Source organism: Acomys russatus, chromosome 3 (genome assembly GCF_903995435.1).
Source record: "Acomys russatus chromosome 3, mAcoRus1.1, whole genome shotgun sequence".
NCBI lineage: Eukaryota > Metazoa > Chordata > Mammalia > Rodentia > Muridae > Acomys > Acomys russatus.
This window is the reverse complement of record NC_067139.1, coordinates 60,965,190-60,981,228: the sequence shown is the minus strand read 5'-3', so window position 1 is coordinate 60,981,228 and position 16,039 is coordinate 60,965,190. Positions and strand designations below refer to the sequence as shown.

The 16,039-nt window shown below is 39.4% G+C and overlaps 1 protein-coding gene across 3 annotated transcripts in view; it reads right to left on the bottom strand.

Moving 5' to 3' along the window:
- Positions 1-16,039, bottom strand: part of Parg (poly(ADP-ribose) glycohydrolase) — a 104,152-nt gene that overhangs the window by 46,274 nt on the left and 41,839 nt on the right. For all 3 annotated transcript variants that reach the window (XM_051141768.1, XM_051141761.1, XM_051141766.1), the window contains exons 8-10: positions 15,005-15,097; positions 10,581-10,738; positions 1,893-1,972 (exon numbers count right to left, since the gene is read on the bottom strand). In XM_051141768.1, the coding sequence (XP_050997725.1) occupies positions 1,893-1,972; positions 10,581-10,738; positions 15,005-15,097 (331 nt within the window). The remainder of the gene's footprint in view (positions 1-1,892; positions 1,973-10,580; positions 10,739-15,004; positions 15,098-16,039) is intronic.

Genomic DNA, 16,039 nt, shown 5'->3' with positions numbered 1-16,039 from the left:
ACTTGGTAAAGTAAATTAGCTTTTAGAAAAGTAATATATGGTTAGATCCTCAAAATAGGAAAGGCAGCTTTCAATTACTTATTTATATCTAAAACATGTTAGTAAAAATAACTAGTAGCATGACACTGCTTTGAATTACATAATTGTAAATCTTGCACTTAAAGGTGGTGATAGGAGGCCTCTGAATTCAAGGCCAGCCTGAAATACACAGAGAGACTTCTGAGTCTGTGTATGTACACATGTGTGTATGTACGTATGTGCGTGCGTGCGTGTAAGCCAAAGAACTTTAGGGTATTCCTCAGGCAATTCATTCACTCGTTATATTTGTTTCAGACAGGGTCTCTCAATGGACTAGTAGGCTAGACTGGCCGGCCAGAGAACATAGGGACTACCCTGTCTCTGTCATTCCAAAGCACGATTACAAGTGCCCACCAATACTCTGGCTTTTTTTTCCCACATAGGCACTAGGGAACCAAGCTAAGATCCTTTACCAGCACTTTACAAAACCCCAGCTCAAAGGTCACATTTTTAACAAATCATCACAAATTCTAATTTATTTGTTTGGTGTTTTTGTTTGTTTGTTTGTTTTTTCTTTGTTTTGGAGACAGGGTTTCTCTGTGTAGCCTTTGCTGTCCTGGACTCACTTTGTAGACCAGGCTGGCCTCAAGCTCACAGAGATCCACCTGCCTCTGCCTCCCAGAGTGCTGTGATTATAGGTGTGTGCCACCATGCCTGGCTTAATTGTGTTTTTTATAAGCCTGAACAATTCTGCATCCTTTCTTAAGATATCTTTCAGTACAGAGTGCAAAACTAAGTAAGCTATAAATACTATTAACAAAGCATATGGTTTCTCCTTAAATATCAAAATCTTCTCCACCAGACTTCTTTCTAAAAATCTAACCAATATTTACCAACACCATATTTAAAGGGGGGAAATGACCTTAGAATGATTTCAAGATGTGACTTAAGACAGTCCTACAAGCTGGAGGGCTAGAAAGGAAGAAAGCTCACTTCACCTGACCAGAACAGACCTGACTTACTCAACAAATCTGGTTTTCTTGTACCTTGTAAGAAAGTCTACCTACTGGTAATAGTTAACATAGTAAGCATGTATCTTCTTGCTTAATATCTGCAATTACCCTATGACGTAATTATAATTCTATCTCACAGATGAGAACCTGCTACTGGGAAAGTCAAACAGTAAGGTGCCAAGAAGAAGACAGACATGTGTACACTAAGTGTAACTCGGTCTCATAAACATGCCAGGAAGGGCTTAGGGGACATCCTGGAGAAGGAATCTCAGTTGGGTCATTGTCCGGATCAAACTGGTCTGTGGCCATGTCTGTGATGACTGACTGGGAGGGCCTGGCCTATATACGAAGCTGAGCCAGTAAACAGCGATCCACGTGGCTCCTGTTTCAGTTCCTGCCTGAGTTCCCTTAGTGATGACCTGTGACCTGCAATGTAAGCTAAAGTAACCCTCCTCCCCAGGCTGCTTCTTGTAATGGTATTTATCATAGTTCTAGAAGTCAAACTAGGACAGCAGGGCCGGAAAGAGAGGAAAAATGAAGGACCTGATCCATGAAGATTAAGCTGGCTAACACTTCTTTAGATAAAAAACATCTGAAAGACTTCCTTTGAAAGTCATTTCGAGTCCCTACAACCCTTGGGTATGTATCTCAAAGTACCCAGGTCTAATTTCAGATATTACAGTATACAATTATGTCTATACATAAACAGTATAAAATCAAGGACATTGCTTTAAATCATCAATGTCTAAATATGCTTCAGCAAGCCACTGTACTTCAAAATACAAAATATTTCTCAGGTTGTTTGATTTGACTTCTCACCATGAGCAAGAAAAAGTATAGTAATGAATAAAAGAAATTTACTTTTCTCTGTGACTCTTCGAAAGTAGCAGAAGAGTGTTTTCAGTTTCTCTGGTTTCCGTGATGAGCGTCCTTCAAACAACCTGAAAGAGGCCACAAGTAAAAGGGTTAAAACACCTTTGTGACTCCTAAACACCAAATCTCTATTTTCAATTTTTTGTTTATTTGTTTGCTTCTTTGGTTTTTTTATTGTGGTGGTGGTTGTTGTTGTTTGTTTGCTTTTTCAAGACAAGGGTTCTCTGTGTAGCCTTGGCTGTCCTGAACTCACTTTGTAGACCAGGCTGGCCTCAAACTCAAAAGATCCTCCTGCCTCTGCCTCCTGAGTGCTGGGATCACAGGCATGCGCCACTATGCCTGGCTCCAAATCTCTATTTTCAATCAAAAACTGAAAACAAATTCCTCTAGAAGGCAGTCCTGGAGCTTAGGAGAGCCAGAAAAAGGATGCGGATTTGAAAGGCACCTAGAAAGAATTCAACCTGGCTGCATACAAGCTCCTTCACAGCAGCTGAGCCAGCACCTATTCCTCCAGGAACAAGGCACTGTCTTAACCTCAGTGTCAATTAGGGCCAGGCAGCGATTATCTTCATGGCAAGTACAATTTACAGTATACAATATTATTAAGTAGTTATATAACTAAACAAATGGCATCTCAGAAAAATCCTCATCCTCAGTATTTGCAATTAAGTGGGGGAACTATGAGAGTCAAGACACAGCTAGGACAAGACTGGGAACTGAATGGGCAATCTCAGGTAATTAAGCAGATTCTGTTCTGGACTGGATGTGTCTGTCTTCCTAATACTCCCATGTTGAATACAAAACCCCCAACAAGGTTCTAGTTGGCGATAACACCTGTGAGGCAGTGGAAAGGCTGAGGAGATATGCCAAGAGTCCAAATCCTCAAGGAGAGACAGCGGGTGAGAGAGGGAGAAGGCACGGTCTACAAGACATGAAGACCCCCCACCTCAGACTCAATCAGCAGCATCTTGATCTGGGACGTCTAGCCCCGAAAGTGTCAAAAAATAAACTCTGTTGTTTGAGCCAAGAGCTTGCGATACTTTATTATAGCATTCTGAGGTAATGCAGATCCTTTGCTTGGTAGCAAAACCCAAGCCTTCTCTGTGCTGCCCAAGACCCAGCAACCCCGATTTGTACTGTTTAATTCTGTTTCCTTTGTAATGGCACGGCATTGTTATTGTTAACATGTAATTCAATTTATCCGGAGGAAAGAAACAGAGGGCTTTAGAAGCATATGACCTGACTAAGTAGTTCATTATAAGACTTCACACAAAAGCACACTTTTAGACATAAGACCTAGCTTTCCAAAGGCATTTAAAAAGCATGTGAAGATTCAGTGGCTGTAAATAATGAAAAGTCTCTGCCCCTAGTCATATATTCTGCCATTAAATCTAGAAAGCCTTCAAGTAAAAGTCATCTTTAGTAAGTGGTAAAATGGGCACCATTTTTCATGATTAGAAGAACAATCTTATGTAAGAATATAGAAAGGAGCAAGGCAATTCACAGAAAATCCAACAACAACAACCAAAAAAACAGGAAAGGAAATACAGCAAAGGATTCTGTATAGAAGGACCTGAATTCAGAGTCACCTTCTGGAGAATCAATGTGCTGAATAAAAGGATTGCCAATGCTGTACAGCATTTTAACCTAACATATGCTCTGCTTTAAAAAAGTTTAATAGTACCTATATGATAACTTACTCATTTCAGATTTGTTATTCTAAAATACTTAATACAAACATGCTTACATCTAGCTGGCAGCTAGAAGAGATGTAAAAGTGAAGGTTTTACCTTGATCTCGTCTGTAGTATGCCAACTAGAATACAGTCTGTTTAAATAAACACGACAGTGACGTCACATGGCAGTTTAGTTAAACATCCTACATAAATAAATATGATCTACTAAATGAACACCTTGGCCTCTATACAAAATCCCTTTCTAAAATTAGTGTGTAATAGAAGAAAGGAGTATGAATATCTTTTTTTAATGGACGAATAGATGTACTATACAATTCAACTAAGGGGAGACATTCTTTAATATGACTATTACAGAAAGAGGAGAAAATGACTATTGCCCTTAATGACTAACTTCCCCCAAAAAGAAAAATGTCCCATATATGGCTAGTTACTTGTAAAATCACATAAAAGTTCTCATATTTCATAACCATAATCGCAAATTATTAACCTTAGGAGCTCCATGGGATCACAGACTTATTATCCTAGGAATATGGACTTTTTTCTAGAACATTATATGGCTACTATTATTACAGAAATGAATGTAATATTTTATTTTACAAACTTAAGTCTTAAAGGTAGATTGCATGAAGCTCTCGCGTTCAACCTCAGCCAGTGAGCTCAAGGCTAGCTTGAGCTACACGACACTGTCTCAAAAGAACCAGCCACCAGTCAACCACTAAAGCAAGATATTCCCAAAGTCTAAATGCTAGCGGTATAAATCAAGCAGTACCTGAATGGGTTGCTTTTATTCACTTTTCCAAGCCCAATTCAAATTACTATGTAATCAAATAAGCATTCTCAGATTATTTTCTTTATGTAAATGTTAGTTTACTTTTTAAAAAATTATTTTTATGTGTGCACACATGTGTACAACTGCACAAATGTCATGGTGCGTGTGGAGAGGTCAGAGGACAACTTTTACTTTTGGAAGCCAGTTCTTCCCTTCCACTATCGGATGAGGAGATCTAATTCAGACATCAAGATTGTGTGACAAACACCCTTCTTGCTGAGCCATCCCACCAGCTTTTTCTCACTGCCGTCATGGTCCTCCTCCTTCATATATAGCCCTGGCTGTCCTGGACTTGCTATGTAGACCAGGCTGGCCTCAAAATCAGAGGTCCACCTGCCTCTGCCTCAGAATGCTGAGATTAAAAATTAAAAGTGTGCACCGTAATGTCCTGCACTTCTCTTTTTCTCACAGAGCCAAGAAGGATCTCTCTCTCCCTCCCTCCACCCTCCCCCACCCGTGTGTGTGTGTGTGTGTGTGTGTGTGTGTGTGTGTGTGTGTAAAAGTGCAGTCAATCAGGAGAAATAGGTTTAAAATCTTTGTGACAAATCTCCAGTTTGGTTTCATTATGCATAACCACCCAAATAAAAGAATTATTCTATTTTTTGTATCATTGAAAAACAGCAGAATTCATAGGAAATGGACATGAAAATGTTACCATGAAAATGATATTCAATCTGAGGACAGAACCTTGGGGGCAAGAAAGAAAAAAGGCAAAGGGGCTGAGAATGGCGCAGAGACGGAAGAGTGAGGCTGACAGACATGGGCCTGGGACCTAAGAGGATATGAGAAAGACACAGAACAGACAGACAGACGTTCAAGGAGAGAGAAAGATGTGGTGACTAACAGTTACCAAATGTCATCCAATTTTAAACTTCCCATATTCATTCAGCAATATGTATACAAATTTGTACATAAGCCAGGCCATAATAATCCTTGCCCATGTTGGGAAGACATTTATATATTTTACTGCATGATAATTACAGACTATTTTTTAAAAAGCCAACAGGAAAAAACCTAGTCAGGCAACAAACTTTGTTCTAAACAAAGCATTTTGTATTGTCAAGGGGAAAAGTCAGTAAAGGGTCAGATAGTTATTAATGTGTTTTTCCTTCCATACTTTTAGAGAAACATGGTTAAATAAAATAACCTTGCCATGCATGAATGGAAACACTGAAAAACATTACTGGAATTAAATTTTGTGCACACACCCTTAAATTAAGAATCAATCCCACTGGTATATAGTAAATCAAGTCCAAAGCACTATAACCTCCAGCTTAAAACAGAAGCAAATGATAGTATGGGATCTAGCCAGAAAGTTGTTCCTAGCTCCTTTGTGAGGCACTCTGCCATATGGCCCCAGCAGCATTCTCAATTCAGGGAAGTGGCAGATGTAAAAGCCTCCTGGGCTGCCCACTGCTGAGACCCACAATTTATCTCTGACCATCTAGTTTCCATGTGATTTCAGAAGCATCAATGCTAATCACATTGGAAGCCTTTATATAAATGTTCAGGCTGAGAAAGGCAAGCAGGGGAAAAGGTCAGAGGTATTTAACATAACTAAGCAGGCCTGGAAGAGCACAGCAATAAATAAAAGAAGGGAGGCTGATTCAATTTAGTGACGTCAGCCACCCACCACATACTTTTACCATTTTTCTTATTCAATCAAGTAGTAGCCATATCTCACTTGAGACTGAATAACACACAAACTCTTCTGACTTGCCAGAAGTTATAATGTAAATACAAACTAAGAAGGGAAAGAGGGAGGGAAGGAGGGAAAATACTACATATTTGGTTTAACAAATGGCTTATCAAGAGAACTTTGTTTTGTCTTCCATTTCTTGAGCATTCTCAGAACACTCTGCTTTTGCAAGGTAGTCAGACAGGAAAAGCACCAAGCTTGAGCAGAAGACAGTGTTCAAGTCTCATTTCTCTAGGTAAGCCACGCCCTCTCCAAAACCTCATCCATATACAAACTCTCCTGCCTAGAAACTCCCACAGAGAGGACAGTGAGCCATAACAGACACGTGAGTGGTTCTGAGCGGCCGTCATTTTTGTTGTTAGTTATGGTCATTATAAGACACACCGCTTCCCAAGAGAAGGCAGGTATACACTGTGAAGAATCCTAACCTGGGCAGGATCAGAGATAGCTGAAAACTTGGATCTGTGAACTGAATCTTGAAAAAGGAATAAAAGCCACATGGAGAGAAGGGAAGTCCAGTAAGTTACAAGCTTTAAAAGCAAGACAATTCCTACTAAGAATAAGAACAAAGAATCCAGCCGGTCCCGTCTCTGTAACCTGGGTGCACTTAACACACAGTGAGGAACACAGTGGCTGCTCACACCAGCCACTGTCTACTTGGCTACACATAGCACCCTCATAAGCTCAGCTACTGTTATAACTTGGAATCACTCCTCATGACAAGACATTTATACAGCCAAAGAGCATGCGGATACAGCATGGATACCCTAATGTCTGCCAACAATGGGATTTTAAGAAAATTCTCTTACACTGATAACATTGTTTTTGATTGCTAATGCTCCTCTTTAGCGTTGCTAGTACAGAGTGATTGTACAAGAGAAACTTTCATTCATGTTTTAATGTTTGAGAGCCCTTAATATAACTTGAGAATTAAGGTAGCCTGAATATATTCTTTTTATTGATTCTTTGTGAGTTTCACATCATGCATGCCAGTCCCACTCATCTCCTGTCCCCTCATATTCACCTTTTACCCTTAAAGCCTCCCTCCCAGAATAAAACACCACACACAAACAACAACGAAAACAAAGCATACAAAACATCTCATCGTGGAGGTAGTATGTCACAGTGTGTCCCACAGTATACCCCTCTGTCCACACATCTTCACTTGCACATGTTCACTGTAATGAGTCGTTGGTCTGGCTTGAAATCTCTGACTTCTGTGACACCATCAATATTGGGTCCTCCTCCTGGTTATGCTGTTGTTGCCCTGTGTCATGGAGATCCTACAGCTTTGGGACAGCATAACTGGCCCCTTCACATGTCCCAGTTGTTTGTAGATGATATAGGCTTTGGGGTGGGCCAACTCAGGCCATGCTAGCTGTCCCTTATCAGCACCACCAGGGCAGAGCATTGCTCTGGCTAGGCTACCCAATGCTGCCATTAGCCAGATGAATGGTGGGGCCAGCCCTCCCATGCTCTCACTCTCAGGGCTGGCTCAGCTGCACTCCCTCTATCAGGGCCAGCCTTACTCTGATGCCCAGCCCAGGTGCAGGGCCAGGACACTTGTTCTCATGACCCCAGGGTCAGCTCTTTGACTGCCTCAGGTGGCAAGGGGTGAAGGGGTGGAGGGCATCATTCCCCATCCCCCAGCCTAGACACCTCATACCAGATGTGTGTTGGAACCAACTCTCCCACATTCTTGCCCTTGGGGCTGGCTCACCAACTCCCCATTGGCCAGAGCCACCACAACTGTGCTGCCTAGGTGAGGTGCAGCTGGTTAAGGGGCAGGGTCAGCTCTTCTGACTGCCACAGGTAGTGAGGGGTAAGGGGGGAAGGCATCACCATCACATCTCCAACCCACCCATGCCACCTCAGAGCAGACAAGTAGCAGGGCCAGCTCTTACACTCAGGGCTGGCCCTGTCTTTCCCTTACCCTATCCTGTTGTGCTCTGCTGCGTGGATTTGCTTGGATTGGATTTTTGAGTCCTAGGCATAAGACAGCTCTGGCCACTAAGCGAGGCATCAAGCTAGATGAACAAAGGACAGTCAACTGCTGATATAAAACACCAACAACAACAAGGTGTCTCTTGCCCATTGCTGAGTGATGGGGAGTACTCTTGTATTTAAATAATTTAGTATCTGCCATTAATGGACTTGGATGGTGGTGATACATGCCTTTAATCCCAGCACTCAGGAGGCAGAGGCAGATGGATCTCTGAGTTCAAGGCCAGCCTGGTCTATAGATTGAGGTCCAGGACAGCCAGGACCATACAGAGAAATCTTGTCTCAAAAAAGCTAAACAAACAAACTAACTAAATATCCTATAAATGTACTGAAATGTCTTTTTTTTTTTTCTGAAATGTCTTAATTTAAGTTTTTAAATTAAACAATTTTATTAGCTACTAATCAGCTGAACTCTAGAATTCTTCTCATCTCGAGAGAGAGAAGCATTTTATAATTGTAAAAGATTTATTACAAGGTCTTTGGAATTAACATGATGGCACTAGAGAGAATGATGACTATACTTCTCCACTGTCAGACAGAGCTATCAGAAACGCTGCCTGCATGCAATGAGCACATCCACCACCCAGAGCCTAGTCTCTGAATAAAAGGAATCAAGGACCCTTAGATAATAGTTGGTTCCAGGCCTGGGGAAAGGATAATATAAGCCTAGAATATTTTATGATTCTAAGTGGAAGAAAATGGGAAAAAATAAAAAGATGGAACCTTCTCAAAAGTGTACAAAAGCCCATATTTTTAATAACCCTAATGATCCAAAAAATACAAATAACAAAATGATTAGTCTGTTATACTATTTTTTAAAAATAGGAGTTAAGGAATAGATCTTCCTTACAATGAATTTCAGTTAAGAAACATAGAAAATAAAATAGAAAAATTACAATAGACACTCCTTATGGAGATGGCTTCAAATGTGGCAAACAAGCCACCGAGCAAAATATCCTCATTTCTACCACAGACAGAATTCTGCCTTAAAAAAAGGGCAAGCTTGGATGCAGGCAGAGTCAATAGTCAAACTCTGCCAAAACAGGGTAATCAAGTCCTTAATAGTTCCTGTCTCACAAGTATGTCTGTCAGATATATTGGGCCAGAAGGCTGAAGATGATGCTTCAACGTTATATAGAGTTTTGGGTGACTGCTCTGTCATCTTCTCATTTGGGAAGTTGCTAACCTGTACCTCCTATACATTCAGGTAATTAATTTTATTCCTTCTCAAGTCTCTGATGAGGTTGAAGACCAGATAGTTTAGTTTTACAATCAAGATTAGTTGTTTAGGTCTACAAAGAAAGTCCAGACAGCCAAGGCTACACAGAGAAACCCTGTCTCCAAACCCACCCCCCAAAATAGAAACTACATTACTACAAAAAGGTAAATTAAGTGGTCCACTGTAGCAATCTACTCTGAAGATAGACTGTGTGAGCTATGGTTTTTGTGCTCACTACGGCCATCCTAACTGTACACTGCTTGTAGTAGCACACCCTCAGAACCAAACCACAGGTGACTGAAGATGGTACAGCCGAGCATCACACTCAACCAAGTGTGAAAGAGAAGCATGTAAGGGTTTTCTGAAGGCTGGCCCTTCACTAGGAAAAATTTAATATTCTATTCAAAGTCCGTAAAGACATGCTCAGATAAAGCAAGAAAACGAAGCAAGAGCATTAATTAGGAGTGGGAATAAAAGGGAAAGCATGGGCGTTATCTGCTAAAGTGCCTATAATGCTTTCTTCTGGGCAGATGTTAGATAAGATTTGGAAAGTAGCTAAAGTCTAAAATATTATTGGTGGTTTCACAATGTATTAATCTGACAAATAATTTGAATACTCCCTTGTCTTCCTTACAAATTATACTGATGAATCAATAGTATCTATTAAAAAATACTAAATCACTTCCTGTTTTTTTCTTTGAAATTGTTTAACTGTGTTGCCCTGGCTAGCCTGAAACTTGGCTATGTATATCAGGTTGGCCTTGAACTGACAAGAGATCCACCTGTCTTTGATGCCTCCAAAGTGCTGGGACTAAAGGCATGTGCTACCAATGACTTTAAAAGTGCCCAGTGACTTTATATTTTTATGTAAGATCTTTACAGAAATGAGAGCTTTTGTTCCCATTTTAAAAACTGTTTGAGCATAGGATTATAATACACAATAAATGTCCCTAAAAATAATCAAACCAAGCAAAGGATGGAATTCAAGCATTCAGAAGAGGGCAGTGTAAGAGCACAAAGAGAGCACAGGCTCTGGAGTAACCAAGACGAAGCCTGGTTGTGATTTATTGGTTCCAGGATTCCAATCATGCTCTTGGCCTCTGTGAACTTGAATTATGATGCCTAAAAACTGGTCAAAACATCATCTGAAGAAAGACATCACCCAATGATAAATCACTCAAAAACATTCATTTCATCCACCCTTCACGAAATTCTCTCTGAAAACATACCGATTAAAGTTAATGTCTGGGTAACTAGAATACTCCGATTTCATCTTGGCATTCCGTCGGGGAAATGTGCAGAAGAAAGCATTAGCTAAGAGACTGGCAATCTGTTCCTGCGACACTGTGATAGAATGATTCATCTTCTGTTTCAGAAGTGGTATTGGCTGATGGAAGAAGACGAAAATACAGATGAGAAAAGCAATAATTAGTTTAGCAATTTTGAAGACAGAGGTATCAAATTGCATTTTCAAAATTAAGGCAGGAATAATTTCAAGCTACTCTTGAGTCCCTAAATCAGCAAATCTGTTAAAGTCAAGGGCTGATTATCAGATGATTGAAAAAAGTACTCAATTGACAAGTTACAGATTTCTAATCAATAACAACACAGAAGAGAACATAAAGCATCAGTTACCAGTGAAAACTGAGACCGCCTTGGCAAATACACATTAACACATTACTCTTGTAATGAAAACGAAAACAAGATAGAATAAAAATCCAACACTGAGTTTAACTATTATTGTATATGTTACATTCTTACATTAAAAATAAGGGATAAAGTACTTTTTTTAGTCCTAGATAAAATAATTAATATGATTGAATAAATAAGTCATGTCCCTCCTACTCTAAATCAAACTGCCTATTATTAACTTCTTTATGAGAACTAAATCTAATTTTACTAAAGCACTTAACAGAACATGTGAAATCTGCCACACAGAACTATATGTAACTTATAAAATAAAGGCATTTTCTATGTAATAGAACACCAAAGAAGATGCAGGACATTTTCCTTCAGTCTTTTGAATCTAAAATGTCTTCTTGTGGCAGCTCAAACATCATGACTTGTAAGTACAATGCATACGACCTGAGCATTGTGCTCACTGTGTTTTGTTCTAATTTAAATGCTTAAACTGTGGTTTTAAAGACATGCTGGTAGAATAAAAGGCCATTATCTACCAGTTTTCCATGAGTTGTTAAATTTAGAATAGTCCCCTTTTCCTTCTCCCTCTCAGCAGTACTCACAGAACCAAGAGTACTGGTGTCCACACAAATCTCAAGCCAGCTGCCTCAAGTGAGCCATCATGATCACACCTCAGGCACCACCCAAAATACAGTTAAGATAGCAGAAAACACATGCTGCTCAAGAATAACAGTTGATGGCAAGAAGGAAAAGTTAAATTTACAATGTATTTCTCCTAAAAAAAAAAATTCAAAGGTAAGCAAACAAGGGAAAGATAAAGAAATTCTTCCAAGGCAGAGGAATCAGAAAGCTCACACTGATCTGTTTTCTCTCCAAAATATTTACCAAATTAGCCATAAAAATGATTTCAAAAATTAGTAAATATTTTTGGTTTAATTGATTTGATACACAAATATTTCATATGCTATGTCAAATAGAATATTTTTTTAAAGAAATGACTTTTGTTCTTTTGGTGAGAAGAATGCATAAAAGCTCACACTTACTGAAACAAGAGAGCAGAATCTTACTGGCAAGTCCCTAGCTAGAAAAACTATAAACCAAGATATTTCAAAAGCTTCAAATTTTAATTTATTTGATTTTCTTTTAAGGGCCTAAGAATTATTTTATAGATTTGGCCTGCATATGTTAATGTGGCAAATCATTAAATACAAGCATATGCAATTTAACTTGTCAAAAACATATTTCTACCTCAAGCTGAAATGTTAATTTTTCATAATAGAGAATGACTTTTCCGTAAAGAACAGAGCACAGAATTAAGACTTTCTCCCCATCAGTGTAGTAATGAAAGAACAAGGTATTCTAAGACAGGGTAAACACCTAAACAGACATAATTTGATGTGACTCTACTTAGCAACTTATTATAGCTTATTAATTTAAATTAAAGCGTAAATTTTTCATGAAATAAGATATGGAAACCTCTCCTAAGTGCAAAAAAGTGCACCATCTGTGTCTAAAGAGTAGGCATGGTCTTTATGAGCCAAACATTGGATTAAAAGAACATTTAACTAAATAAGCTTCACTTAAAACCCAGAGACACAAAGAGGATCTCCCTTCCAGGAGAATATAACCTAGTGGGAGAAAAGAGGCCAAGTCGTGAGTCAAAGCAATGAGGGAGATATGAGTTGAATGCTACAAGATGATTCCATTTTACTGGGAAAAGCAAGGAAGGCTTTGCAGCAGAAGTGGCAAGAGACAGTTGGGAAATAGGAAGAGCTTCACGAGACAAGGAGAGTAAAGGAAAAGAACGGAGAAGGAACATTAGCAAGCAGCTTTCAAGACAAATAACAAGAACTGTTTTAAAATACACTTCTCTAACAACAGTAAACGTAATCTCAGACACACTATGTTGCTGAGGTGATACTACAGTTAGGGAGCCTTACAAACATCACAGTGAAATGCTAATAAGCATGGCATAATGAAGGACAGTCATTGGGTTTTGTTTTTTGTTTTTTTAAGATTTTTTATTTATTATTATGTACACAGTGCTCTGCCTACATGCCAGAAGAGGGCATCAGATCACATTATAGATGGCTGTGTGCCCTTAACCTCTGAGCCACCTCTCCAGCCTCACTCGTTGGTTCTTGACTGAAGAGAATATGGCCTAAACACTGGACATGTTTAGGATATTTGGGGCTATCCCCAAGGACTGTGCTTATAGTTTTAGGAGTACAATGATTGATATCATCTCGTATGTCCCCAAATGTTTTGGCCTATAATATCCACAGGCCCCTGTGGAGCAAGTGTTAGCAGAGTCCTAGCTAGCACTGAAGCATGAGAGAGCTAGCCCTAGAAATACAAGACCACTGTGGTGGAGAAAACACACAAACAATTATGAAGAGCAAAACCGCAACCTTCTCTAGAGATTAAAATTTTCTTCTCCTTTAAGAAGTGGGGTCTCGCGGGCTGGAGAGATGGCTCAGTGGTTAAGAGCACTGACTGCTCTTCCAGAGGTCCTAAGTTCAACTCCCAGCAACCACATGGTGGCTCACAACCATCTACAATGTGATCTGATGCCTTCTTCTGGCCTGCAGGTGTACATGCAGACAGAGCACTGTATACATAAAAATAAACCTTAAAGAAAAAAAAAGAGGAGGAAGAGGAGGAAGAGAAGGAGGAGAAGAGGAGGAAGAGAAGGAGGAGAAGAGGAGGAGAAGGAGGAGGAGGGGGCTTAGGGCTGGAGAGATGGCTTAGAGGTTAAGAGCATTGTCTGCTCTTCCGAAGGTTCTGCGTTCAATTCCCAACAACCACATGATAGGTCATAATCATCCATAATGAGATCTGGTGCCTTCTTCTGGCATGGAGGCCTACTTGTAAGCAGAAGACTGTATCCATAATAAGTAAATAAATCTTTAAAAAAAGAAGAAGAGGAGGAGGAGAAGGGATCTCCAGTGGATGCTCCACACCCATGCACACACAGGCAGCACTAATTACACTCAGTGAACTATTAAAAAAATAATAATTATATGATGTTGGGAGGGCAGCAGAGAGGGTATCAGAGAGGAGGCTGCTGGGGGAATAAGGGTGACTATGATCAAAAACATCTATCAACTTTTCAAAAAAAAAAAGATTACATTAAAAAAAAAAAAAACCGGAGGAGTCTAATTTCTTTCCCCTTGGGTGTAACCTAGACTAAGTGACTACCTGCCATTAAGCAGAAAAATAGCAGAAGTGACACTGGATGGGATTTGGCCCTAAAAGGTATAACAGTTTCCCTACACGCTCATGTACACTGAGGACGCCAGCTACAAAGCCTTGAGGACAGCTAAGCTGCACATGGAAAGGCCCAAGTGAGGTATAAGGGTGTAAAGGATCCAACTAAGTGGGTCCTGAAGCCCCAGCCAAGCCCTTAGATGGCCACAGTCCTTGCTGACAACCACACTGCAAGCACAAGAGAGACTATGAGCCACAACTTACTCAACAAGTTGTTCTCAACTTCATGACCAACAGAGACTAAGATAGTGCATAGTGCATGCCTGCTATTTTAAGTCGCTACACTTTGAGGTTATATGTTAGGGAGCAATGTGTAATTAATGCATTACAAATAAAATGATGTAATACAGTATTTTTTTTATAGTTTTAAAAGTTAAAAAAAAAGTGCCATGAGTTCAACTGTTATAGTCATATGTCACTATGGAGGAAAGTGAGGGAGATGAAGGTAGTATTAAATCATCTTGAAAAAAACATGCCAAACCAGTAGTTTGTTTAAAATGATGATTTTTTAAAAAGACATTGTTTAAACAAATAAATGGAGGAAAAGGAGTCTGAGTAAACAAACTGCAACAATGGAAAAGGAAGCTCTAAATCGAATGCTGCATCTTTAATGCTCTTAGGCAGTGTCCTCTCTAGCCTCTAACCTTTCCATGACAGCAAAGCTGCGTGTCCTTTCGCAGAATCCTTTCCCACCTCAGCCATTTGAGCTCAAGGAAAGCACTGAGATGTTACATTTACTAACCTGAGTACAAATATTTGGCAGACAGAGCGCAATTTTCACCATGTCAGGTAAAATGGATTGATACAAATGCTGAGCCTCTGCTTCTTCAAGTACCTGAAAACCAGTGAAATATATTGCATGTATTAATAGTAGTGAACAGTAATCAATGAATATAGATTTATGTTAATCTTAAACTCCCACTGTAAGGTACAGTGTCCTCACCAAAAAAAAACACATGCAGAAATATACCAACAGAGCTGGGCACTTAGGAGGCAGAGGCAGGCAGACTGCTGTGAGTTCAAGGCCAGACTGGTCTACAAAGCATGTCTAGGACTGCTAAGGCTACACAGAGAAACCCTGTCTCAAATAACTTAAAAAAAAAAGAAAAAAGAAAAAAGAAAAATACAAACAGGTCCATCAATAAATTAACAAATTCATATCATTTACCTAAATGTCTTCCAAAACCAAAGTATACCCAAATCAAGTCTCTCATAACAACAACATTCACCAATAAATGTAATATTTATAAAATCAGCAAGTTGTTCAGTAAAGAAAGGCACCTGCTATCAAGCTTAATGACCTACGTTCAATTCCCAGGCTCTATATTGGTAGGAGAGAACCCACCTCCACAAGACATCCTCTGACCTCCATATGCACATACATATAAAATATACATACATACACACACATACAAATGAATAAATAAATGTAATATTTAAATGTAATACTCGTAAATAGAAAATAGCACACTCAACCTTGTTATTTCAGCTGAAAACTGAGCACCAAGAGCTCTTTCAGAAACCCTAAAGGACCCATTTAATTTCAACAGTCATTAACATAATAGGGCCATAATTACTCCAAAGCATATTGTCTGTGTCCAAACTAACCCACTAACCAAGAAACAATGAGGTTCCTTATGATCTTAGAATTCTCCCATGTTAGGTACATTTGGGAAGATAAAACCACATTTCCTGTATCCACCCGAAATACACCAAGATGGCATGTATGGTCCATGTTCATCTGTTTTTTTAACTCTACAACAAGTGAACACAAGAT